The 27,468-nt window shown below is 48.2% G+C and overlaps 1 protein-coding gene across 6 annotated transcripts in view; it reads left to right on the plus strand.

The window, feature by feature from the left end:
• NFATC2 (nuclear factor of activated T cells 2) overlaps positions 1-27,468 on the plus strand; it is a 151,923-nt gene that overhangs the window by 92,663 nt on the left and 31,792 nt on the right. For all 6 annotated transcript variants that reach the window (XM_074317415.1, XM_019726080.2, XM_019726081.2 and 3 more), the window contains exons 7-9: positions 13,220-13,275; positions 13,901-14,027; positions 16,196-16,885. In XM_074317415.1, coding sequence (XP_074173516.1) covers positions 13,220-13,275; positions 13,901-14,027; positions 16,196-16,885 — 873 coding nt within the window. The remainder of the gene's footprint in view (positions 1-13,219; positions 13,276-13,900; positions 14,028-16,195; positions 16,886-27,468) is intronic.

The raw sequence follows: 27,468 nt of genomic DNA on the forward strand, positions 1-27,468 counted from the left end.
AAGCACTTTATATGTATTAACTAATCTGATTCCTCATGACAGCCCTACAAGATAGATACTGTTCTCCCAATTTTACTAATGAGACATTGAGCACAGAGAGGTTAAGTAACTTAGTGAAGGTCACACAGCTGAGTACATGGCAGTGCTGAGTTTGATCCCAGGCAGCCTGAGTCTGATAAAACTTAGAACCAGGTTAATTGACTGAAGACCTTTCAGCTACTCTGAGCCACTGACTTGAATCATTTTGTAGTGAGCTAGAACTTTGAATTCTGCACTGGGTCACTGGGGTCGACAGGATGCACTTCAAGCCGTTGCTTGTCTAACTAAAGAATCCCGGGTGAGTGGTTCCTGGATTGGTGCCAGCAGAAAAGCAAGGGTATCTGAGATGACTCTGAAACCCCCCAGAGAAGTGGCAGCCCCCCTCCCCCCCGTATGATGCTTGGCTTCCTCTGGCTCTGTCAGATAGGGGGCTTGCTTTGCCTTTGCAGGGAGCTGGTCCTGCTCTTTTGACCCCACGAACTTGCCTCCCAGCCCAGGGCCTCCTTCTGCAGGGGGAATCCCTGTTGCTCAACTTCTTTTTTCCAAAACGCATCCCCGTTCCCGTTTCCATGGACAGCTTGGCCAGCCAGGGCGCTGCGGGGCGGGGTGGAGTGGAACAGCTGAAGTTTTCCAAGGACGGGGAACCCCAGCTGGTTCTCACATTAAGGAAAGGTGACAGCCTCCTGGGCTAATCTTAGCCCCCATGTTGGGTCATCGGCACCACCAGCTCCAACGTTCTTTTTATAGCCATCGACCAAAATGGAATTGGCGGTTTCCACTCCAGCAGGATGACAAATTGGAGAACGGTGGAAAAACAGTAGGAGAGGGGCAGCATGGTGTTTCTTAAGTTAGAAAAGCTTGGTGTTTTGGAAAATGGCCTCTTATTTATAGCAGCAATAATAATAATGATTGTTATATTATTTGTATTACTATTTTTAATTATTTTCATGACTTCCAAGAGCCTATACGATCTGGCCCTCGCCCATCTCTCTGCTTTCAGCTTTTTCAACTCTCCCCCTCCCTTGCTCACTTGGCTATAGCTACACGGGCTCCATTTTGTCCTCAAACACCCCACGCTCATTTCTGTCCCAGGACCTTCGCTTTTGCTCTGTTTTCTTAGAATGTTCTTCCATTTCTTTATGAGGCTGCATTCTCCTATTCTTCAAGTCTCAGCCCTCTTTGACCATCCGCTCTGAAGTCATTCATCCTCCCCTACAACCCCGTCAGCTTCTGCCCCATTGTCCAGCTGTGTTTTCTCGGTGGCACTTCGCACTACTAAAATGCTCTTGTCTATTCCTTTACTCATTTATTATCTGGTCTCCCACACTAGACTCTTAGTTCCTTGAGGCTGGAGACTTGGTGTTTGCTACTGTATCTGCAGCATCCAGAACAGTCCCTGGCACGTACTAGGTGCTCACGCATGTTGCTGAATGAAAGAATGCATCATCTCCTTTAATCGTCACACTGGCCCCTGGCGGTGGGCAGCATTACCTCCATTTTACAGATGAGGCAACTGAGGCTCAGAGAGGTCAAGTCATGGACCCCAAATCAGCCCACAGCTGGTGCCAGAGCTGGAATCCCAAACAGCATTTATTATCACCCCTGTGAGTAATCTCTTTAGTCACGTCCAAAGGGACACAGAGAAACCAAACAGGGTATTTCCTATTTACCATTTTCAGTGATGGCTGAAAAGCCTTTATATATTCTCTGAAATTTAAAAAATGTGTAACCTTTCAGGCAAAGTTCACGCTGGGCAGTCCAGGCTGTTCCTGACTTCAGCTGGTCACCCTGGCCCCCGGCCACCCAGGCCCCAGGCGGAGTCGGGGGTCCCAGCAAAACATTGCAAAACAGGAAAAAATCTAAGGACACAAAAATAAAAGTGATGTGGCAGCGGAAACGGGGTTGCCATGGCTTTGAGAGACTCCCCAAGCCTGGGTGGGATCCAATGTTTTGGAAGCCTCCTCCACATGACACAGGGTTTTGGAATTTTTCAGCTGGTAAATCTTTCTTAATTCAGGCCCCCGGCCCCGGCCAAGCAGCCTCTGGCTGTCTGTGCTGCGGGGGTGTAGGTTGGAAACTTGCCTGCATCGGATTACTCAACTTTAAAACTTAAATTGTTTGAAGAGCATTTGTGTTTTGTTTTGTTGGACGGTTTTCTTGGAACAGTCTGGTGGCAGAGGCTCCCATCACCTGTTGAGAGGGCAAATTGATTTTTTAGAGAGGACGCGTGGGTGGTGGAATTCCCTCTTTCCCACTGAGTCATATATCCTAATATGTGTCATTTTATTACGTGGAGGTTCCCAAAGGTAGTATTTTGAGCTTCGTTTAATAAATAGAAATGCATTTGCTTAAAAAAAAAAAAAAAAGAAATTTGCTTTGCTCAATTAAGTATTTTTCCATGAATTAGTATCCTGGAAAAGTTGGAACCATTTTAGAGAAGGTATCCCTTCCTTCCACCTGTTTGTTTCTGTGGGTTCGGGTTTGCTCTGTTTTCTGAAACAATAGACTTGGGATGGGAGCCCCCTCTAGGTTACGCTTCCCCTCTGGGAAAGGTCAGACCCAGGCATGGCTGGGGCATGACTAAGGCTCTGGAGACCTTTGCCCTCAGTGACTCACATCCACCATGTCATCGGCCCCCTGGGCTGGAGCCTGCCCCTTACACACAGCTGGCTGGGACACAAAGCTTTCCTCCAAAGATGGAGGCCAGATCGCCACTCTGAGGCCCCCCGACCCCCGGGGGACAGAGAAAATGGTCCCCTATTCAGAAAGCTGACTGTCCGCCCCAACTTTAGTCCTCCTGCATGTAAGAACAGACTTCTGAGTGAAAGAATCCTATAGTTGATTCTATTTGGACACCTTTGAAAGAGGATACAGAGAAATCAGTTTTCAAATTCACTTGGGTCCCATCATTTCCACCATCAGAAATTCTTCTTGGTGCCAACAGGCCATTGTGTAATTTGCAATTAGCAGGCCGTCACTCTCCACCCCCACCCCCCCGCCGAAAATCATAATATCTTTTATGAATTAACTGACACCTTTTCCTATTATTTGTCTGTATTTTTGGGTTGTATACCTTTTTCTAAAGATTGTGTATATTTAACTTGTAAGCAGGCTGGCTTTGGGGTCATCCAGCAGACTTGGCTTGAAGCCTGGATTGGCCACATGTTATGTGCTTTGAGACTCATGTTCCCCTAAAATGAGGTTGGTAGCATTGCAGCAATAAAAGAAGATCAAGGATCTGGAAGTGTCAAGCACACAGTAGGAACTCAGAAAATGTCAGCCCTGGGAACTCAGTTTACTTAACACAGTGTCAGGAAGCAGGACTGTGTTGGACTCTGTTGGTCTCTTGTTTGGGAGACAAGAGTCCTTCCTGGCACAGTTGAGTTTCTCCCCTCCTCTCAGCCCAAGCTGTCGGACTCCAGCTATCATGCTCAGAGCTGGAGGGACCTGAACTAATGACCCTCTCCCTGCACCCATTTTACAGATGGGGAAACCAGCTCACATAGTAAGGTTGACAGACTTCCTTGAGGTGACAGAACTCATCAGTGGAAGGCTGGGTCCAGAACCCCCATTTCCTGGTTTCTAGCGTAGCTGGCTGTCTGAAGCTGGTGTGGGTGACCCCTGGAGCAGGGTGAAATGTGAGCCGACATCTGGCCTCTATGACATGACCAAGCGATGCTTTTTGCCTCACTCTGCTCACTCAGTGCCAGGGCTTCCATCATCACTCCCAGGTATGTACTGAGCACCTGTGTCCAGGTGCTGTGCCAGGCACTGGGGACACGTGATAGATGAGGTCCCTGCCCTCAGGAGGTGGACGGTCACTTTGAGATGGGGAAAGTGTTCTGAAGACAGTGAAACAAGGTCATAGGCCCAAGAGCAAAGGGTCTGGAAAATATAAGATGCTCACTTAAATTCACATCTCAAACAATACATTTCTTCAGGAGGAGTCTATCCTGCGCCATGGCACAGAATTTGGGACAAACTTATAGTAAAAAAATATTCATTGTTTTTCTGAAATTCAAATTTAAGTGGATATCCTGTGTTTTCATTTGTTACATCTGGCAAGGTCTGTAGACAATGGTCAGGGAGGTTTCCCTGAGGAGGTACCTTTGAGAAGAGCCTTAATGGTGGGAAAGAGGGAGCTGCGTGGACTGTAGGAAGAGTGTCCCAGTATCAAGGCCAAGCGTAGGTTGTTGGCTTGGGGCATCTGAGGGACTGAAAGCAAGCCCAGGCAGCTGGTGCAGTGTGAGAGCAAGGGACAGTGTGACACCAGCCCACCCTGGAGAGGTCTCTGGGGAGGGGATCGGATCATGCCGGGTCCTGTAGGCATGGCGAGGAACTTGGATTTTATTCCAAAAGCAATAAGTAGCTGATAGAGGCTTTTCAGCAAGGGGGTGACATGATCTGATTTATGTTTTAAAGGTTATTCTTGCAATCTGGATGAAGAATGGACTCTGGGGAGGGGGGAGGCAAGTGGAGGTGGGGAGGTGAGTGAAGAGCAGCCCCTGTAGGTGTCCAGGTGGGGGGCGGGGGGGGGGTGAGCCCATGGAGGAAGTGCTGGGGCAGGAGGAGAGAGAGGAGGGTCAGAAATCAAGAACCTCTCCGGATCGCACTGAACACATTTGGGCAGGTGTGCCGTTCAGAAGGGTGAAATCCTAAGGGGACATTCTCGATGCCCCCATCTGCTCGGCTCATTAAGCCCTCGCATCCAGGGTGTCCACGTTTTTCTGCGAGCCAGCGGTCATAAAGCACCGACTGCAATGACTTCAACCATCTTGATTGAGCTGATTTTGAAAAGCAGAGCCAGGGCTGGGATGCATCACGCACGGTTTCCTAACCCACACTGACATTTTGATCTCCTCCCTGTTGCCTGGAGCCGAGTGGCCCAAGTGAGGACGGATCCACTCCCTTCCCCCTGAACGCTCGCACAGGCCTCCTGCGAGTGCTGAAGAGCCCATGGCTCATAGAGGCCAACTGCTAAGACTCCAGACCCGACGCCAACCCTTGCGCTTCCTGACATTTTGCTCTGACGTGGGGCTCAAGAGCTGCCAGCAAAGAGACACCATTAAACCAGCTGAAGCAGCGGGGCCATCCTTCTGCAAATGCACTGTTCTTCTGGCAGGGCAGCCAAGTGAGAACGAAGGCTGTAATGTCAATCAAGCCAGGCATGCCTCACATCGTTTTTTCTTTTTTTTTTCTTTTTCTTTTTTTTCCTTGCTGAATCCCGCTAAGTCTTCTCTAGATCCAACCTCTTTGCCCAAAGAAGTTGGCTCTTTTCTCTTCCCCGCTGAGTAAGACTTGGAAGGGCCTTTTTCATGCTGGCTGCCAGTCCCTGTTAGTTTAGGACGGGGGAAATTTGCCTGAACATCTGCTCAGGAGACCGACGTCCTTTATTTTATCTGCGCCCAGAGCAGTAGAAGCACACTTGATCTTCTTGGGCCTCTTCTGTTCAGGGCAGGATTTCCCAGAGGCTCAGACCTGGGTGTGGGATGGGAGGTGGGTTATGTAGAACACACGCTGAATTGCTCTGGTTGTGTTTGATTCCTTGTCTGCACCTGTATTCCAGGCTCCTTCCTCATCTGTCAGTTCCCAAAAGGATTCTTTTATCAGGGCTTGGCGAATTCTCTTTGTGGGGTCTTTTAGCTGGGGACACCAGTAGTCAGACATTTCCGGAACTCTCTGGCTATGGGCCAAGCCCTGGGGAATCTTGAGGTCAGTTTGTTCATTTATTCTGCCAGTGTTTACTGAGCACCTAATATGTGCCAGACGTGTACAGTGCTGGGGATAAAGCAGAGAGCAAGACGGATGTATGGTCCTTCTCTCAGGGAGCTCACAGCCGAGTAGGGGAGAGAGAAAGAAAACCAGGAAGATAATGTGATGTCAGAGAGTAGATGGTAGGAGCAGAAAATGACAGAGGATGGGGGACAGGTCAGGGGGCACCTCTCTGAACTGGACCTGGAGGATGGGAAGGAACTGGTTCTGCCAAAGTCTGGAGAAGAGCAAGCGTGGTTGTTGGAGGGCCAGAGAAGGTCAGGGTGGCCAGAGCCAGGTTGGGGGAGGCAAGCTGAAGAACAAGGCAGGGCCCCTCCCAGTCAAAATGAGGAACCTGGAGTCCACGTGTCTTTTAAGCTCCGGTGGGATGTCGGGCCCTGCCTCCTTGTCTGGAGGAAGGCCTGTGTGGCTGGTACCGTGGCCCCAACAGCCTGCACAGGGCCTGCTGTGCAGTAAGAGCTTAATCAGTGCCGGTGGCCCATGCCGGGCCTCTGTCTGAGCCTGTGGCCCCAGAGGGCTCCTGGGAGACAGGCACGTCAGCAGGCAGTTGCAACATACTGTTTTCATAAGAGAAAAACTTTATTTTAAAAAACACGAAAAAATGCACCCAAATGAAAATTGCCCACAATTCTACTGTGTTTCTTGAGTCATGTGAAGAAGACGTGAGGGCCTCACCTCATCCATCCAGTCCCAGCTGTAGGGGTCTAACCACATGGGTAGCCTCGGGGCACAGGTTCCCTAAGTTTAAGCAGACGTACTTATAGACTCACAAAGTTGCATCGTGTTGCACGTACTAGTCTGCAACACTTAAAAATTCTGCTTCTTAATATGACAGGGACATGTTTCCAGGTCAGAAAATATGATTGCTCTTATTCTAAGGGCTGCCTGGTGTTCCTGTACCTAATATACCTAATATTACATACCACGTGTGGATGGCACATAATTAACTCAACCTGTCCCCATCAGCAAATACTTCTTATGGCCATTTTATTCATTTGCAGTGAGAGACATTCTGCAATGAAATGAATCGCAAAACTGTGATACCCACCATCACACTTGGGTCAGATGGCCAGCCAATTCTTTCTCCCTTAGAGATGGGCCCATTTGAGACACCAAATTCCAAAATAATAATAGTGAGACCAGCACTCACTATGGGCTGGGTGTTTTGCTAAGCACTTTACATATAATCTCTATTTGAATTCTTGCCGAACTCTTTGAAGTCAGTCAAGTAACTTTCTTATTTTGCTGATGAGGAGACGGAGGCACAGAGAGGTTAAGCTGTCACTCAAAAGCCACACAGCTAGGAAATGGTGATAACAGAATTTGAACCCAGACCAAGTTACCTTAGGCTGAGAGAGCCCTGCCAGCGTTTACTGTGAATTCCGTTGCCTTCTGGGAGCTCAATTCAGAGGATGGGATTTGTGTGTTCTGCTGGTGGAATCCCAGGGCTTGTGTGCTCGACATGCCATGTGGGGGATGGGGGAGGAGCCCAGGAAAATGGCCTTGAGGTATTTTGCAAACCACACATTTCCCTTAGAGACCAGTCCCCTTGAGTACTACATAAAACCAAGGACAGACATGTCGGCTTTCACTTCCTGTTGGGGACTTGTTTGTTCAGAACTGAGTACAGACCCTTCATGAGATACACAGCCAGTCTGGACTTGTGAAATTGCCTTTTGGGCTCTAATGCCTATGGATGCAAAAGAAGATAGGGCCATGGCTTTGGCTCATGGTTTAGGTTTTGATTTCTCATTCCTGTGCGCTCTCTCTCTCTCTCTCTCTCTCTCTCTCTCTCTCTCTCCATGATAGTCACAAAACCCATTTTTGAAAAGGAAGAAAATCAGTCACCGTGCTACCCATCTCCCATAACAGACATTGGTTGTAGTTTTGTAAATTCCCTCCAGCCCATGCCCACAGGCAAAAGTATTTATAATTGCAAGAATAGGTATTATGTTCTGATTAAAAAATGCTTGGGGTTTTATTCCAATTTTTTTGACTACATGCTGAAAAAAAAAGATAAAGAGAACAATAATTAAATAACCTGTTGCCACTCGCCATAATAATAATAATGCGTGCCAATGTCTGTTGAACATTTATTCTCCACTCGCTGTCTGTTATCTTGGAACGACCCCCAGGAGGTACAGCTACTATAATATTCCCTATATTTTGGATGAGGCAAGGAGAGGTGACATATATTATCCAAGCTCACATAGCTAATTGGGGGGAAAACAGGAATTTGAAGCCAGGTCTGTCTGCTCCAGAATTTGGGGTACACAGGAATAAAACGTTGAGTGCTGAGGTAACACGGAGGGGAAGTCAGTTCTGGCTGCAGAACATGTCTGAGAAGGCTTGGGGTTACAGCAAACTGGTCACTGAAGGCCTGACAGAGAACCCTGGAGTGAGCAGGCATTTCTGTCTAACCCCACTGGCTTCTTTTTGACCTGACGTCTGGAGCTCTGGGAGCTGGGCTGCGTGGAAACCACCAGAGCCGCGGGATTGGTGGCGGGCTGCCTTTCCGCAAAGGGCATCCCTAGGAAGTGCTGCTGTCAGGTCCTGCTTGCTCTGGCTGGAGCCCAGAAGAGAGGGTCGGGAGGAAGGGGGGTTTTAAGTGAGTGGCGGTATAGGGGCGCCCCTCTGCAGCCCATGCTGGGAGGCCCCTGTGGACGCACCTAGGCTGTCAAAGGAGACTGGGCCACATGGTGGCTCAGGGTGCTTCTCCGAGGCCTTCTGGGCACATGGCTCTGGTTCTGAAGAAAAGAAAAGGTCAAGTCCTGGGAGCAAGGGGCCTATGGCCCAGGAAGAAGAAACTCAAATTGTTTCTCCATCCTGACACATGGCCAGGGTCCTGGGTTTGGGAGGGGGTGTGCAGCAGAGTGAGACACTGACGGAGATAATATTGGGTCAAACGTCTGGCAATCATGAGAAAAACATCAGGCGTGTCCCAGTGGAAGGGCAGTCTGCAGAAACCTGACTGGTTCTCCTCTTATGGGAGGCCGGACCTGTCTTTTTCTCTCAAAGACCCACTGAGGCAGGGCATGGAAAGTAAATGAGAGATGTGGGGATCAGGGCAGGGGTGACATGGGGGAGCACGGCAGTGTCTGAAGAGGCTGCCATGCTGAGGTTCCTCTAGATGGGTGCCCGGAATGGTCAGAGTGTCTGAAATTGTTTTTTCTTTTAAGAGCAAAATCTACATTTTTAGGTGAAATCTTATCTTGAAATGGCAGCAGCGAATTGCAAAACTTTTAAGCCAATCTACAGGCCACAAAGCAAGCCAGGTCTCTGGGGTGAGGCCATTTGGCTTTTTAATAAAAAAAAAAAATTGTGATAAAATACATATCATATATTGATCATTTTAACCATTTGCACGTATATAATTCAGTGGCATTAAATACATTCACAATGTTGTGTAACAATCACTACTGTCTATTTTCAGAATGTTTTCATTTTCTGAAACAGAAGCTCTGTGCCCGTTAAACAATAACGGCTCCCACCCTCCTCCCCCAAGTCCCTGTTAACCTGCATTGTACTATCTGTCTGTGTGAATCTGCCTGTTTAGTGGGGCCTCATATAAGTGGGATTATATGGTATTTGTCCTTTTGTGTCTGGCTTATTTCATTCAGCACAACATTCTCGAGGTCTATCTGTGTTGTGGCGTGTGTCTGAATTTCCTTCCCTTTTAAGGCTGAATAATATTCCATTGTATGGATAGACCACATTTTGTTTATCCATTCGTCCATTGATGGACACTTGGGTTGTTGCCACCCGAAGGATCGCGGCTTTCTTTGAAGAAGCACTCTCCTACCCCAGCTGCCACTTAGATTGTGACTCTATTGTGATGATTTTAATTCTAACTGTGTTGACAAATGGCTGAGAGCTGGTGTGTGGCATGAGGATGTCCTAGAGAATGGGGAGACAGCGGGAGAGGTAGAGGTACCCAGGGTGCTGTGGGAGCCAGGATGGGACAAACTTGGTCTAAAACAGGAGTCCGCAGCTGAGTCTTGAAGGACCAGCCACCTGGAATGCCTGCCCACCTCCCTTCATGAACTTGGCAGAGGAGCTGCACAGGCACAGGAGTCTGAAACCCCATAATGTCGATGGAACAAGGAGCACTGACTGTAAAGCCAGGCTCTCTGGGCTCAGGGCTGGCTTCCCCACCCACTAGCTGAGTGTCCCTCGGCCAGTGCCCTCGCCTCTGTGCCTGAGCACTCTGACCTGTCAAATTCGGGTGATGCTCAGACCTGTAGCCTCTGGTTGTCGTGTGGAATAGACAAGTCCATACTGTGAGGTGCTTAGAGTGATGCTTCGTATAGAGTGAATGCTCGTAGGCGATCGCTGTTATTTTCACCGGGAAGGGTGAGAATGGTGCTGGGAGAGCTTGGAACAGAGGCAGGACTTGGGTCAAGAACTTGGATGGGACCTGGAAGCACGGGGAAGCAGGGAAGGGCTTGAGAAGATGTGCAGACACCTTTGTGCTGGATGTGACTCTAGACAGATCCTACCTTTGTAGGCCCTTACTCCAGCCTCCCAGGAAGCTGGTCATCTTACCTCTGCTTAATAACCTTGAGCTTGTCTCCTCAAAACTATCTCCTTTGTTATTGGACTGTGCCACTTGCTGTTTATGGGCCGTGGTTTAATAACTGTCTACTGCATGCCTTTGGACAACCCGCTTTCCTTCTCTGGGCCTCAGTTTCCCCATCTGATGGTGTTGGGCTGGCTGATTTCTAAGGGTACGTGTGAGCACCTGTGCACAAGAATTGTATGAGTGTTGGTTGGTAGAGTTTTATTTATGTACGTCCAGCAGAGATGGAAAAGGGTGAAATGTAGGGAGAAGGCCTCCCTCCCATTTCTGTTGAGTCCCTAGACCAGGAGACTCTGAGAACTCTGCCCTTGGTGACACCCTTTTTATCACCCTGCCATTTTGTAGTCTCTGTGCTTTATCTTCCATTACTGGCATGAGTTAAGGCAGAGAGCTGGGGATGGAAGCTGTTTGGACCCAGCTTAATACTTCCCGATCACTTTCCAGGCATTTCTCCCTTTCCTCCCAATTATGAGACTTCTGAAAATGGTCCGTCCTTTTCAAAGCAAGTCAAAGTCATACAGGACGATGAGCCAAACTGAAAGGACTCATGATACCATTGGTGGCAGAACTCAGTTCAGCCAATCAGAGGTTAGGAAGAAGATAGCACCTTACATAGGAACGTATTACTATTCATTTCCTCCATTAATTTTGTACTTGATCTTCTGACTTAGAGCTCACCTTGCAGTTAATAAACATGAATACACTTTTTGACAAGGACCCGTGCCTAGCTCCTAACTGCCACCCGAGAAGGGGACATGCATCTCTGTGGATAATCTTTGACATGTCTTTGACAAAGAAATGAGGATTTCCTCTGACTTGCTCTGTCCAGGGCTTTGCACACGGAAAGCGCCATTTTGATGACTCAGCTTCCAATTCCTTTATGCCTATCCATCTATCTTTTCTTGCTTCCTCTTGAGCAGTGGCTGAAGTTCGCTTCTGGTTTTTTTCTTGGCCCCGTCAGCAGCCTTTGGAACTGTTGACACTTTTGTTTGCTCAGACAGGAGACGTTTACTAGGCACCTACAGTTTGTTGGGTGTTGGGGAGATGGTGACGGCTATTAACTCGGTCCCCTCCACAGAAATTTCAGACTCTAGTGAGAGTCAGTGCATTCACCACCCTTTCTTCCTCCCTTTTGACACTTAGTCATTTCAGGAATTGCGCCTAATAGAACTGTAAGGCCAGGGCTTGCAGACTGACTTGTTACAGGGCCTCCAGCTGAGTCACGGCCTGTTTGTTGTTAAAATTGTCTAGATTGCATCAGCTTTGGTAGCAATCACAAGACTTTTTATTACTATTTTGGGAAATATGTTCTATACTAGTAAGTTCAAATAATGCGTGGAAACCAGATTTCTTTGCGTGGACCTTAAGAGCCAAGATTATATGTGTTCAAAGCTAACCTCTCACAGAAGATGCTAAAAGCTGTGCTTTAAAAAGAGAGTGAGAGGAATGGATCTTGGGAGTATAATGCTAGGTGAGATGAATCAGAAAGAGAAAGAAAAATAGTGTATGATTTCACTCATGTGTGGAATCTGAAAAAACAAACAAACAACCAAACCAACAAAAATCTACAAATGAGCAAGCAAAACAAAACAAAAACAAACTCATAGATATAGAGAACAGATCAGTAGGTATCAGAGGGGATGGGGGTTGGGAGGTGGGCGAAAGGGGAGAAAAGAGTAAATTGTATGGTGATGGATAGTAACTAGCCTTTTGAGGGTGATCACTTTGTAGTGTATACAGATGTCGAATTATGATTTTGTACACCTGAAACTTATATAATAATATTTTTAAAGGGGGGGAAGGGTTTTTTTGGCCAAACGTTGGGACATGGTACATCCCCTAGCCCACCTTGGAGAGTTACGCTGCATGTGAGCAGGTTAAAGGCTCTGAGAAGTCCTGTAGTAAAGAAATGCATTTGACTTTCACTCAGCATTTTCCAAATGCTTATTAGAATTTGTTTCCTTTTTTCATAAACCCATTTAATAATCTTCAGAGCAAGTGTTCTACAAAACAACCTGGAAACACTTGTGGAAATGATTTGTTTGAGCAAAAACTGCCCAGTGGCCAATGTAGGTGGTCAGCAAAAGAAATCTATCATTTGCAAATGCAGAGTTTTGTTTGGCCCAACTTGCTGGCCCCAAACTGGGGAACGAGTTTTCTGCTCCACGGAAGGAAAGTTTACTATTGAACAAACCTCTCATCAATCATTGCAATGAGCCGTGTGAGATCCAGGCTATCTGCTGATTGAAAGGTAGAGGGTGGGCCTCCTGTGTTTCCACCCTCTCCAGTGACTCACAAACCAAGACATTGTTTAAGACTCTTAGGACAGACTGTGTGAACCACCTGTGTTCTCAGACAATCAAGAAGGCATGGCGGGGACAGCCCAGTGATCTATAATGGGGCCCCTGTGACAGTCTTGGTATATGCAGGACATTTTGGAAGTAGTCTTTGCTTGAACAAAGCATATAATAAAGTATAATGTATTACAATACTATTATTTTTAAAGAAATGAAGATATGTATATATAGTCATTCAGATATAGAGAAAAAAAATAATGGTGATGGGATGATGGCAATTTTTTCCCTTATTTTCAATTGTTGCTGAGTTTTCTGTTATCAATATGTATTGCCTTTGCAAACAGAAATGTACATGTATAAGGAAATACATATATGTACATACACACACGTATATATATATATAACAAACACACATATACACCTTACTGAAATGATATAATACATAAACCAAGATCGCTATCAGTTGATTTTTGTCTTAAGTCTTTGGTTTCTAATAGTTCCTTCAAAGCCTGTTGTTTTTTTATTTTTCCAGATGGGCAGCAGATTTGGGAGATGGAGGCCACGGTGGATAAAGACAAGAGCCAGCCTGTAAGCATCCGGACTGCACACCCTGTCATGTTTCCCTCCCACCTCCTTCGTCTCCTCTCTCCTTCTTTTTTTTCTTTCCTTCATCCAAGTCCCCGTGCTAACAGGCACTCAGAAGGTATTAAATTGACAAATGACTGAAGCATTTATTGAGCACCAAGCCCTCTGATTTGTAATGGTGACATCTTAATATACTTGGATAGAGTAAGTGCGTGTTTCTCCAAAAATAGGACCTAGCCGGACCATCAGCTCTAATGTGTCTTTTGGAGCAAAAATTAATATAAGACCCAGTATTATATTATATTATATTATATTATATTATATTATATTATATTATATTATACCCAGTCTTATAGTAAAATAAGACCGGGTCTTCTTATATTAAGTTTTGCTCCAAAAGACGCATTAGAGCTGATGGTTCAGCTAGGTCTTATTTTTGGGGAAACACGGTGGCAATGCTTTCTTTGCTGCAGCCGAAAAGTCAAGTTCCCCTTAAATAGAATTTCACCTGTAAACGTGTGGACCGTGTGCTGACTCCTTTTAGACAGGCCGGCTCAATGTGCTTGGGGCCTTGGATAGGAATGTAAACATTATTGCCGTGAGGTTGATGACAACTCCTTCCTTCCAGAACATGCTTTTTGTTGAGATCCCTGAGTATCGGAACAAACACATCCGCACTTCGGTGAAGGTGAACTTCTATGTCATCAATGGGAAAAGAAAACGAAGTCAGCCTCAGCACTTTACCTACCATCCAGGTAAGGCGTTCTCTTCTGTGGTGGGAGAGGCATGGGCATGTGCGTGAAGACACACGTCTGCTGCCCGCTGGGCCACCTTGGGCAGGTGACTCAACCTCGATGAGCCTCAGTTGTCTTATCTATCACATGGCACCTTCCTTATGAGAGTTACAGAAATCGAATGCACTAAAGTGTTTAGCACAGCAAATTGATGGTAAACTGATATCAATGATATTAGCTATTGTGATTATGAACGTTTTCCTTTGGGAGGGAAACACATGTGGACGTATTCAGCAGAAAGTTGCAAAGCTGGTGATTCCCATCCTCCTTAGATTTGATCATGATATGGGTAGAGGTGACTCTGCCCTGAAGCCTACAGAATCTTTAGTCCACCCCACAGTGGGTAGTCACCCTGTGGCCACGTGGAGTTCCTGGCTGGATAACCCAGCCAGGACGTCTCATTCCCACAAAGTGCTACAGTCTCAAGAAGGGTGACAAGTGCTATTTTTCATCAGTTCATTTGTCCTCAAAATATATGAGTGCCAGGTACAGTCCTTGGCTTGGAGACACAGCAGTGAGCAAAACAGATCAAAAGTTCTGCCCTCCCTCGGAGAGCTGATGTCCTAACGGTATTCAGATCGTAAGTAATATTGATATGTCAGATTATGACAGGGGCTGCAGACACAGGCTGTAAGCTCCCCTAGGCTGAGACAGGCTTCCTAGCCATTTTTCCAGGATTGGAAACCTGTAATTTGAGACTATCCAGCCAGAGTATAATTTCTGTGCTGTGACAGTTTCACCTGAAGCCTCTGGCTTCCTGGAAGCCTGAAACTTGAGAGGACGGTCTTGGCAGCCGGGCCTCGGGGGCTTGGCTTCAGTGGAGTGTGTTCACAGGTTTGTGAGACCCCTATGAGCATTTCACTGTCCCAGGACTGATGTGACATGCATGGGACCTAAAACTGTGGAGCCCAAACCTTTCAGGCAGAGGTTTTCAGTTACGTTTATGTGGCTCTCACCTCTCATTGGTGGTAGCAAGGCCTCCTGGGTCCCGGATGGCATGTGGTTGTCTGAGCACAGCCTAGGCAAGGACCAGGAGGGCCGGGGACTGAGCTGACTGTCTTTGAATGGCATCTTGAGAAATGATTTCTGCGGTTGGTGCCACAGCTGCGCTTTTGCTTTAGGTGCCCACCCTCCTTGCCTCTCCAACCCCCACCACTTGGGGGTGGGGAGCAACTTTCTTGCTGTCCTGTCACCGATGTATTTACTCTGGTGAAAAGAAAGCTGATTCCTTAGCACCTGGGGCTGGATGTTGGAGAAACAGAAATTGTGGTGACTGTCCTAGGTGGAGAGAGAGAGGAATGGTAACCGTGACAACACTCATAGTAGTGATCATAGTAATAATAGCAACAGCAGCAAACACTGAGCACTTACTGTATGCCAGTCCTTTGCACACGCATCTCATTTAAAATTCCCAACATGTTACCCTGTGGAGTAAGTGTGCTTATTACTGCCAAGTAACAGGTGGGGAAACTGAGGCCCAAGCCAGTCGGTTTCATTCCCCCAAAGTACTACAGAACGAAGGAGGTGATTATCACCGTTCGGTCATTCCTTGTCCAGAAAATATCTGAGTGCCAATTAAGGTCTAGGCAGTGTTTTAGATGCTGGGGACCCAGCATTGAACAAAACAGACCAGAAAAAACCAAACAAACAAAATCCTCCCTTTGAGGAGCTGACATTCTAGTGGGGTGTGCAGATAAATGGGCACACAAAATATATAGCATATTTCAGATGGTGATAAGTATTATGAAGGACAATGAGCGAGGAAGGGGGATGGGAACTGCTAGGGCAGAGGAAGGAGGGGGCATGGTTTTAAATCAAGCATTCTTTTCTGAGCTCTCCTCCTGGGGAGAAGGGCTGCACACGTCCAGGGCTGAGACAGACATTCCAGCTACCTTTGCACTATTGGAAAGAACTATAGTTCAAGATCATAGCCCAGGGTTAGATTTCTGACCTAAGACAATTGCACAGGGAGCCTCTTGCCCAAGGCTAACAAGTGACAGACTCCCACTGTTTGATCGCACCCATGTGGCCCCGCAAGGCCGTGTTCCCAACCGCTGTCGGCTGATCCTCTGTGCATATCTGTGTCTCACTGAGAAAGGTGCACTTCTGTGCTTTTGCTTTTCTCGCAGTCCCAACCATCAAGACAGAGCCCACCGATGAATATGACCCCACCTTGATGTGCAGCCCCATCCCCGGGGGCCTGGGGAGCCAGCCTTACTACCCACAGCACCCTATGGTGGCTGAGTCCCCTTCCTGCCTCGTGGCCACCATGGCTCCCTGCCAGCAGTTCCGCTCAGGGCTCTCGTCCCCCGACGCCCGCTACCAGCAGCAGAACCCAGCGGCCGTCCTGTACCAGCGCAGCAAGAGCTTGAGCCCCAGCCTACTGGGCTACCAGCAGCCGGCCCTCATGACGGCGCCTCTGTCCCTCGCAGAGGCGCACCGCTCCGTGCTGGTGCACACAGGCTCCCAGGGCCAGAGCTCGGCCCTGCTCCACTCTTCTCCAGCCAACCAGCAGGCCTCGCCGGTGATCCACTACTCGCCCACCAACCAGCAGCTGCGCTGCGGAAGCCACCAAGAATTCCAGCACATCATGTACTGCGAGAATTTCGCACCCGGCACCGCCAGGCCCGGCCCGCCCCCTGTCAATCAAGGTCAGAGGCTGAGCCCGGGGTCCTACCCCACTGTCATTCAGCAGCAGAATGCCACAAGCCAAAGAGCCGCCAAAAACGGACCCCCGGTCAGTGACCAAAAGGAAGCATTACCCACAGGAGTGACAATTAAGCAGGAACAGAACTTGGATCAGACCTACTTGGACGACGGTAAGATGATCGTTTTTTTCAATTGCCTGTAAGGACTGTGCCCAAAGCATCCCCCAGCTAGTTCACTGTATGGCCTGGGTGTCTTCCTTCACCTCGCTGGGCCTCAGTGTCCCCTATTTCATTTAAGGGGGTTGAATACGGTAACCTTTAAGGCCTCACCCAGGTCTGTGCGGGAATCATTTCCCAGCAGGACTGTTGGGATGGGTGGTAAGGGTTTTCAGATGCCCCCTTACAACCATCATAAGAGAAAGAGCAAAAGAAGGCAGTTCTGGCCACAGGAGTGTCCCCTGGGTTATGAGCTGGGTCAGTTAAACTGCTTCCACTCGCTTTCCGTTTGCCAAATTTAGCCCAAGGGTAGGAAAACAGAAAGGAAGGAAAGCTAACCTTTTATTCCTGTAGAGAAAAAAAAAATCCCTATTTTGTAGCCCTCTTTTGTGTATTTGGGGAGGGGGGAGTGTGGAGAAAAGGGAAGGAGAAAGCTCATTGTAAAGTGGCTCTATGAGAAGGAAGCATGAATGGGGGGCTTGCAGGCAGGCTGCAGGCATCTCTCTGCCATGTGCTAGTGGAACAGAGAAGCACATTGATGGGAGGGAAACAGTGGGCTTCCGTTGTGGTGAGCCCAGCTGATGGGGTGGTTGGGCAGAGCGGCTTTGTGTGAGTCTGTAGGTGCCCGAGTGTACTGGCGGGGGCCCAGCTGGAGGGTAGTCCTGTTGGAGTGGTTGTGTATGTGACATTGGTCTGTGATCCCATTTGTGTTGGCAGGACTCACCTGGGATCAGCCAGGTGTAGCTGAAGCCCTAAGAGGGTGGGCGGGGCAGACAGAGCAGCCTCCCCCTGGGGGCTCCAGAAAAAAGAAAACAGGTGGTTTGAGTTTCTTAATGGGAGAAAGGAAACCTATACTGCTGGCTGCCGTCCACAGCTCTAGCCTTGCATTTTAGAAGCAGTAGCATCGGATATATCCTGAAACCTCAATCGATTAGGAAAATTCACTCTCAGGAACACAGCCAAGGAGTAGGAAGTAAGGTACAAAACTTCAAAATGGCCGTGAGTTATAAAGACCAGGTGATAAACATCAGACACTTGAGTGGCAGGAATCCTTTGGTTCTAACCCAGAGACTATTGACTTTTATTTTATGCCGAGTCTGTGATGATTGGGTTGTCTTGGGGATACTACTGTGTGTCCTAGCAGTTTCCACGTTTTCTCCCTAGTAAAACATTCTATCAAAAACTTCCCCCAAATGCATCAAACAAAGATCTCTAGGGCCACTTAGTGTAGGGTCAAACCACCCACGTGCCTTACAAGGTTGGCTTCAGGTTTTGCTGCATTAATAATTGATTTGTCTAATCCTGAATAATCAAACACAGGTTGACTTAGGGTCTCTGGGCTCCATTTTAAAAGGGAGATCCATGTGCAATCCATTCCTGAACAATTTACACCCAAAATGGTTAAGATAAACTTTTGGTACCTATTTGAAAGGAGATGATCACGTAGAAAGTTCAACCGATGTGGCATGCCTACTGTGAGCAGATACATGAAATGTGGCTGTAACTGGACCTCCCTCCACGTGCATGCTTGGGAGATGTATCAGGGCTGAGGCGCTTTATAAATAAATGAGTGCCTGAAGAGGGGCAGGTAACTTTCCCCACCAGACTCTGTGTCGGGTGTTGGTTCCGTCTCCAGAGCAAGAAATGTGCTGGCCCCTCCCACCCTGTCCATCATCCTACGTTAAAGGTCAATGGTGAGTGCCTGAGTTAGTCTGTGCCCTGGCTCTCCTTGACCGGTGTCCAGGTGGGCCTGAGGTGGTCAGGAGTCACCTCCACCTGTGCATCATCGCCCCAGACCCACAGAGGCGCTTCCTGTTTTCACAGCAGCCTAAGTTATGGAGAAAGCAGCTGAGAATGAAGACCCTTCAGGCCTCCAAAGTGTCTTTTTGAACGTAGGCAGGTTCAAAGTCATGGTGAGAGGGAGCTCCTGGCAGGTCAGTAACATGAGTCGGCCCTAACTATGTCTTGGAGAACTGAGTGTGGTGAAATTGCTTCTTCTGGTAGAGCCTTTTCCTAAGAACATTCTGGACAAGCCCAGTTCCATAAGACTGTAGGAGGCATTTTCTGAAGTGAGGGTTCCACTGCTTTAAAAAGCTGAAAAACACTTAGTTAAACGAAGTTTTTAAAAAACCGTCTACTGCGGGACTTCTCAGAGCCTTTACTCCACTAGTGGACATTATAAATCTCTAACATGAAGGGATGCAGCACTTCCCAAAATTGCTCCATCACAGACAACAGGGTGCACAACTCCAGAGGGTGCTGTCCACATTGCATTGTACCCGATGTGAAGGGAACTCTGGAGTCGTACAACACCGCAGGCCTGGAACCCATCTCCCCAACATTTGGGAGGAAGACCATGAAGGAGTGTCAGAGCTTGAAGCCCAGGACTGCCCCATCCCTAAGCCATGTTCAGACTTCTCAATTCTTGGGCTCACGTTCCTGGAGTCAGAGTGCAACAGGGCAGTAGAATCATTTCTACCCATGTGGTTCCCAAGAGGCAACAGTGTGGCTGCTGCTTAGATATTCAGTGCTTGACTGGCATTGTCCCCAAGGCTCTGCCCAACCTAGGACCCTCCGATGGGGAGGTTCCCATGTGGCTGGCTGTGCCCAGTGGTAAGCCCCAAGCTGTACCACCCTGTAGCTACCAGGAAGAGGTGGGTGCAGTTTTGTCCCCGAGTTGCTGGAATGTCAGATCCCTCTCCCAGGCCTTCAGGCACCCATGGGACATTCTCAGATTCCGCTGTTGGCTTTACGGATGGGGATTCGGACTGCTGTTTGTTTTGCGTTTATTGCTGGCAGGTAAACTGGAAATCCCTGGGCCATTTTGCTAGTCTGGTTGGGAGACATCCTAGGTCTTTAAGATCCTTTCCTGTCCCTTCCGTTGATTACTCGGGGGGAGGGTCTCCCCCACAAAATACGTATCTGGCTGCACAACTTCCAGCAGAACGTGCTTCCAGCGTGGGGGTACTTCTCATATTCCATTTATGTGCCTTGGGACTTTGGCAAAGTAGACTTTCCGTGGAAACTTTGTGAGAGTTGGGATTAGTGTTTTGAGGGTCCAGGCAGGTCCCCAGAGGGAAAAGGAAGGGGTCACTAGCGGACGTGATTCACATGCACACAAGTCGTCTTAGAGGTTGAGCATGTCACTCCACTGACATCCTGGGAAGGGTTTGCTTATCTTTTCCTGAGCCTTTGCTAACGATCCAGAGTATCGTATCTGGGCATCCCACCTGGCTGCCGTGTTCCTTCTGCTTTTCCTCTCTCTCTCCTCTTCCCAAACTGCATTCCTGCACACAGACACTGTCTGGGTCCCGTTTTTTCTTGGAACTCCAGAATGCCACTTCTACTTTTCTCCACTCCAAGGGCTTGAGACATTTTCAAAAAGTCTCTTTTTGAACTAGCAGAATAAGTGATATTCCAGGGCAAAATGCATCCTCACCCCTCCCTCTCCTCCCGCTGCCCCTCCCACTCAGGCAGTTTTTCATAGTTCTGAAATGTGTGCCCTGCACACTCACTCGTTGTTTTCCTCTGCCCTCTGGTCCCTTCCATAACTACTGTCTTGTTCTAAAGCCTCTGGTTGTACCGGGAAGACACCAACAGCTACCAGCAGTTGCATGATTCTGTGAACCAACTCTTCCCTCCCTCCCTTTTTCTCTCTACCCCTCTCTCCTCCCGACCCTCCGTCCTTAGCCCTTCCTCCTACCCTCCCTCCCCAACCTCCCCCACCTCACTCACAGGTATTTACTGGGTGCATTCTCGGTGTCCAGCCCTGTTCTGGGACTCAGGGGTATACTGGTGAACAAGTCAAGTGAAATCCTTGCTCTCGTGGGGGTATTTTTTTTTGGTAGAGCTAGACATCAGCATGTAAGGTAATAACTAAGCATATTTCAGATGGTGATTATAAGTCATGAGGGAAATTACACAAGGTTCGGAGCTAGAGTGTGGCTGGATGGGGTGGTGTTGGCCCTCTCAGCCCGAGCGCACAGAGAAGCCGCTCTGAGGAGGTGGGCTTCGGGAAGTTCTGAGGGAGGGTGTTTCAGGGGAGGGAACAGCAGGTGGCCGAGGCTATGAGGTCAGAGCGGTGGGTTAGTGTTGGCGGGTTTTTGGCAGCGGTGCTGTGCGATTTGATTTACCTTTTGAAAAGATCACTCTGGCTGTATTTGGAAAGTGGACTACAGGGAGGCAGGAGTTGGAAAGCAAGGGGTTTGCTCCATTTTAGACAAAGCCAGAGGCGAAGAATGTGAGTCCTGCGGCAGGAATGTGAGGCGGGGTGGAGCGTTTTTTACTAGGGGTGGTGTGTCCTTTCACCAGCGTGGTTATTTAAAATGTAACTGGAATTGCCAAACTGTGATCAGCTCACAAATAGTTCTTGCTCCTTCTGTTGCCTAGAACGAAGGGCGGCTGCACCTTTGACTGCCCAGGGTACCTGTATCGAGCAGGTAGGGTTTGTGCTGTGCCTGGTCCAGGCAAGCGGGAGAAACGCTGGGAAACACGGGACTCGGTGAGATTCCTGCCAGGTGCTGTTGGTGCCACGTTCTCCAAAGAAGTGGCGGTTCTCAGGTCATCGGGCCCTCTCACCGCAGGCTCTGGAATTAGGGAGCCTACACTGGTAGCCTCGAGACTCACCCACAGACCAGAGGACCAAGGGACAAGGTGAGGCCTGGGACTCAAAGGACATCCTAGGTGCTGTGGTGGAAATGTCTTAGGGAGAAGGGGTGTGGTCTCAGTCATGGCCAGAACCTCTGACAATGGCTTGTAAGAACGACAGATGGTGTGTGCGTGCGCCTGTGTGCGTTTATACTTTATACATGTAGGAAGAGCGCATGTCAGTCTGTTTTGAATCTGCTTCTCTATTCCTCATTCATATGAGCTTCTTTACTGATATACAGTGAACAAATTTGAACATTTCTCTATGTACTTAAATATTGAAATATATGCACATTCTGAAAGCAATAGCGTACTCTGAATTTCACCAGGGGGCCCACCCATATAATTACCCCCTGCACCATGCATGACATAGAATCTGATTAGCACCCCAGAAGCCTCCCAGAGGTCCCCTCCCGCCCCCTCCCCAGAGGCCACCACTGTCCTGCCTTCTAAGCTCACAGATTCATTTTGCCTTTATGCCCAGACAGATGTCACACAGGGGGCTCTGCCTCCTCCATCAGCCACAAGCTGTGAGACCCGGCGATATTGTTGGGTCTAGTTGAGGTTCATTCCTTTTGTGGTCGTGCATTATTCCAGTGAGTGAATAGCCTGCATCTCGGCGCTGACATTCCCGTTGACGGACATGTGTGTTGTGTCCAGTTGTACGAATAAGACGTCTGTGAGCGCTCTGGAACTCTTCTTTTGGTGCCCACACAGAAGGTCAAGAGCAGAGCCCTTGCCAGGCCCTCTTCCCAAAGCAGCTGTACCAGTTTGTATGCCCACAGCAGTCTATGGGAGGCGTGTGAAGTCGTTTTAAGTGTCATTCATTTTATATCCTCCGACCTTGGGGTGTGTCCTCAAGGAAGGTGCCTAGTTAGGGGGGATCCGGGCAACAGACCCAGGGGGCAGCCAGCTGTTTGCGTATGAGCTGCTCTGACCCCCGCTTGGGCCACCTACCTACTCTCCGGGCCCATGAAAACTATACTTACCGCCCAGATCCTCAAACTGCCACAAATGCGTTAAGATCTCAACTTGCAGTTGCCAGCCAAGGACAGAAGCCTCCTAAACGACATTTCACAATTAATAGTTGCGCCATTAGTAATAGTCATGATGCTCATAATAGCCGTACGTCCCTCCAGCTTTCTTCTCCTGCCTTGTCCAGGCTTACCTTGATTTTGGTCACTTTAAAAACTTTGGACTGTTTTATTTGGACAAATAAATACTCTATGTGAAAAGCACGTAAAGCCCCAGAAAAAGGAGCTGTTCTGTGATTCACAGGTACTGGTTTTCAGGCAGCAAAGCAGCAGTGTGGATATTCTGTTTACCTCAAGGCCCAAACGACCCCAGGTTTCCCTTCCCAGCCGCCAGTCAAAGAACCTGGCGGGTTAAAATGAACACTGCTGATCTCGCCCATGGAGGGTAGGTGACAGCAAAGGGCTTTCTCGCTGGCCTTGGAAGAGCCTCTGGGCACATTGGGAAGAGCTGACCACGCCACCTGGAATCTCTGTGGTGGTGGCTGCCGTGGCGGGGGTGGGGGGTCAGGCAGCCCAGAGCAGAGGTTCAACCCACTGCACACAACGTATGCACTGCACTGGCCTGGGCTGATGTCTGTTCTTTTTTTGTTGGGTCTTATTTGAATCGTCTCCTTGATTCGGTTCTCAGGATTTACTCACCATGACTTCGTAAGACACAAGCGTTACATGTCAGTTCCACCACTTACTTGTGACCTTGGACAAGTGACTAGCCTTGCTGTGCCTCCGTTTCCCCATCTGTAGAATGGAGATGTTTCTAGCTCCTCCCTCACGGGCTGTGCTGAGAATGAAATGAGTTATTACAGATTATCCGCTTAGAAGAGTGCTTGGCACAAAGTCATCCTTGATAAAGGTTGGCTGCTATTTTTGTTTTGGTTATGAGTTGAATTGACTTGACTTCTTGTAGGACACGGTTCAAAATTTTAAAACATTTGTATAGAAGGACCAAAAGTTGGGTCTTCTGGCCTTTGGAAATGGAGACCACTCATGTTCACGCTCTGTCTCTTCCATGTGGGCAGATGGGCACGGGCCCATGGTTCCCTTCCCACACTTCCTTCCAGCACCTTCCATCCTCCCACGCTCCCTTCCTGTACCTGCATGAGGGAGACGATGCCCTTGGCCCAGGGACAGCTGGGAAGGCCGGTTTGTATGTCCCCTGCTGTGCTGCCCTGGTGGAGTGTGGCCCAGTGGCCCAAGTTTTGCTAGTTGTGCTATTGGCAGATGTTTACCCAGAAGCTGGACATACCAATGCCTGAGAAACAGGCCAGGGAAGAATGGGCAGAGGGCCATACCCTACAGTGCTGAGGAAGACGGAAAGGAACCGAGGAGGAAAAAGCATTCTGTGACTAGCACAGCTTAATTTCAGCGACTCAGTGCCCACGGCAAGCCTGTGACCAAGCAGCTCCTGTCCAGGGAGGCACGCAAAGCCCACGAACTGCCTCGCTGTTACCCATGTGCCCAGCTGCCACATTGTTTCCATGTGGCGAGCCTCCTGGCAGCCTCCCTGGGGACTGGTGCTACTAGAGGGTGACACTCAAGGATTCTCTATTCTCATGAGAACCAAGAAAAATGGTTGCCTCACTGAGCGGCCTGGAGGCTGTGAGCACCTGAGGAGACAGATTCGGGTATCCTAGTGTGGGGCTGTGCGGTGCTCCAAAAACCCACCAGTGCCAAGGTCAACACCCAGGGCTGCCTTTAGTGGGCACCAACAGAGTCCAGGCCCCTGCTGAGGGCTTTTCAGCATTCTTTTCAAAGTTCATTTAAAAATACTTACATTTTCTGTAGATAATACCTGGTCAACTAATGCAACAATATAAGAAGATACCCAGCAACTTCTTGTTCCCACGTCTGCCCTGCCTCCCCATGCTATTTTTTTTCTAGCCTTGTATTTCTCAGTCTTTTTCTTTCTTTTTTTTCTTTTTGCCATCCACCCTGCTCAGACTCCTGTTTAGTCATTTTTTTCCTAATCACTGCCCCCATTGAAATGTCAGTCCCCCCCCACACACACACAGAGCTACTGTATATCTGTTTATGTACCTAGGGTCCTTTGCAAGGCCACAAACCATTGTAACATGTAAGCTTTTTCACCCCTTTGGGTGGGGGGAACTTCATGCCCTTTGAGAATGCACATTGTAGAGATGCAAACATATATATTCTTGTTTTCCCCTTTCTTTCTGCAAAAGATAGCGTGACATTCACACAGGTCCCCCGTGGGTGAGGGCTTGGGTGTCTCTTGCCATCAGAAGCAGCCCTTGTACATCTGTCACTTGGTGAATGGCCGGGTATGTCAGGGACCAGTTCTCAGGAATGCGATGGCGGGTCCGAGGGTCCAGCCTTGATGCGGAGTCTGTTGGGTGTAGAGTGTCTGGGGTTGTCCTGCCTGGCTTTCAGTCCGGCTTCAGCACTTCACTCTCTTGTGACGTGGAGGGAGTCACTTATGGTAATGGCCCCCAACTCAGGGTTATTGCAAGAATGGAAATGGGAGCATCCTTGTAAGGAAAGCCCTTTCACCAGGACCTGGCATGCATGGTACGCGCTCCACAGTTGTCACTGTACTTTTCCTCCTCCATCTCTGCTGCCAACATCATGGTGTCATAGATTCTGGGCCATTGCTTTGGCCTGAATGCTTGTATCCCCTCACCCCCACCTTCAAAATTTCATATGTGGAACTCTAACCCCCCCCGTGTGATGGTATTTGGAGGTGGAAGCTTTGGGAGGTGTTTAGGTCATGAGGACAAAGCCCTCATGAATGAGATGAGTGGCCTTATAAGAGACCCTGCAGAATTCCCTAGTTCTTTCCGCCATGTGCAGTTTTGGTGAGAAGGTCATATGAAGAAGTGGGCCGAATCTGCTGGCACCTTGATCTTGGACTTTCCAGCCTTCGGAACTGTGAGGAATAAACTGTGTTGTTTATAAGCCATCCATCCAGTGGCTTTTTTGTTAGAGAGCCTCAGCAGACTAAGACGCTTACTACTACTACTACTATAGCAGGGAGCTGGGCTTTGAAGAGCCCTGGCACTGGCCTTGTTACCCTGTCAGACTACTTCTTGTTGATTCAGCAAAGGATATGTAGAGTCTCGCTAGAAACTTCCCAAATCCAGTAAACTACTTGCCTAGAGACCAGCCCATGAAATTTGCAAGAGCTACTGTTTGAAGACCACTTGCCTGAGCCAGGAGCAGGTCCTGTTCCTCTCTCAGGACCGTAAACATCATGTAGGTACCTGTCCCTAGAGGTATCTTTATTTTGCCCCTCTTGGTGTTTCTCTGCCTTGTGAGAACCTCGATTTCTAGCTGTGGCACTGAGCTGCCCTTTTACCCCCGGTGCTGTGTGCTTTGCATCGCTGGGTTATGTAAATGTAACAAACCACCTTCCAGATGACTTCAGACCCATAAATGCTCAGCCATCTTTTGAAATTCTGCAGAGCAGATGTTTCCAATGGAATGTACTCTTGCATTTTGAGGTCAGAAGTTAGCGAACCACAAGAAAGTCCATTCTCAGACTTGTTGTCCATTCAGCCTGCATTCCAAAGCAGCATCTGACCCACAAAGAGCAGATGGGGCCCAATAAACAGGACTAAGAGAGACATCATTTGATGTCATCCAATGGCCCCACAGTCGTCCACCAAAACCTGCACTGTTAGCTATTCTGAGTCATTTGTGCTGCATTTGATTTCCACCTCCAAATGAGGTGATGCTCTTGTAACAAGTGAATATCCTTGTAAAGGCAGAAGGTGACCTGTTCAGCAAGATTGGCAGGTAGATCAGCATCCAAATCTTTTGTAAAGGCCCTGCTGTACTTTCATTCTTGCTAGCACAGAGTGCAGACATGCTGGCACTCACTTCCTCCCTTAGTGAGGGAACTGGACGTGCCGGAGAGTTTGCTTGTTCAGAACGACGTAGCACCTGGGTGCAGGAATATAATCACGATGAGTCTTCATTAACCCCAGAGCGCAACCCAAGAAAATCTAGAATTTTTGTGTTAAAAAAAACCCCTCATTTCCTAATATCAGCTCTAGCTATAATTTTTTTTTTCTTTCTAGAAAAGTAAAATTCAAAAAGCAATTTACTTATTAGAGGCTATGAGTCAGATATTATTTTAATACTAAATTTTTTTCTATAGTCCCTATCTTTTCCCCATCAATAAACCCATTTTGGATAAATAATTAAGTTTTATTTTTCCAGAAAAAAACCCCAAAACAAAACACCTTCTTTTATGAAATAGTCCTGGTTTCACTCCGTTCCATAGAATTGAGGATTGGGTGCCTTTTATCTGTTGTCACCTTTGGACTTTTTTCTTGCCCTGGACTTATTTAACTTTATTTCACCACCAATTTTCTCTTACTTTCTACCCTTTCAGAGAAAACGAGGGGCTTTGTGCTTGGGGAATGAGGAAACCATTTCTCTGGCTCTTCTCCACCGCATTTTTGACACCTCTTTAATTTGTTATTGACCCACGGATCTGGTTAAGCGGAGACTGCATTTATAAAGGTTGGCGGAGGCCTGTTTTGTCCATCCAGGATGTCAGAAGTCTCTCTCTGGGCGAAGTCAAAGGCAAAGTGAGGGTTGAATTTGAAAAAGGAGTCTGTTCACTTCCTCCGCTACCAATCTTTGGGGTTTCAGGGTGACATCTGCCTCATCCCTTTAAACTGCCATGACATTAGATCTGTGGCCAGGCAACCAAGGTACAGGGCTCCCTGGTCATTTTACAAAGAGTGTTGGGCACCCCAACTGGATTTTATGATGGGATTGTGTGTTGCAGGCAGTTTAGACTGAAATCCCGGGCCCTCTGCTCACCAACAAAGGGGTTTCATCTGAAGCCTGTTAGTTCCACCATCCCAGAAAGTTAAAAGGACACTCCCT

This window comes from Rhinolophus sinicus, linkage group LG13 (assembly GCF_036562045.2).
Source record: "Rhinolophus sinicus isolate RSC01 linkage group LG13, ASM3656204v1, whole genome shotgun sequence".
In the NCBI taxonomy this organism is placed as follows: Eukaryota; Metazoa; Chordata; class Mammalia; order Chiroptera; family Rhinolophidae; genus Rhinolophus; species Rhinolophus sinicus.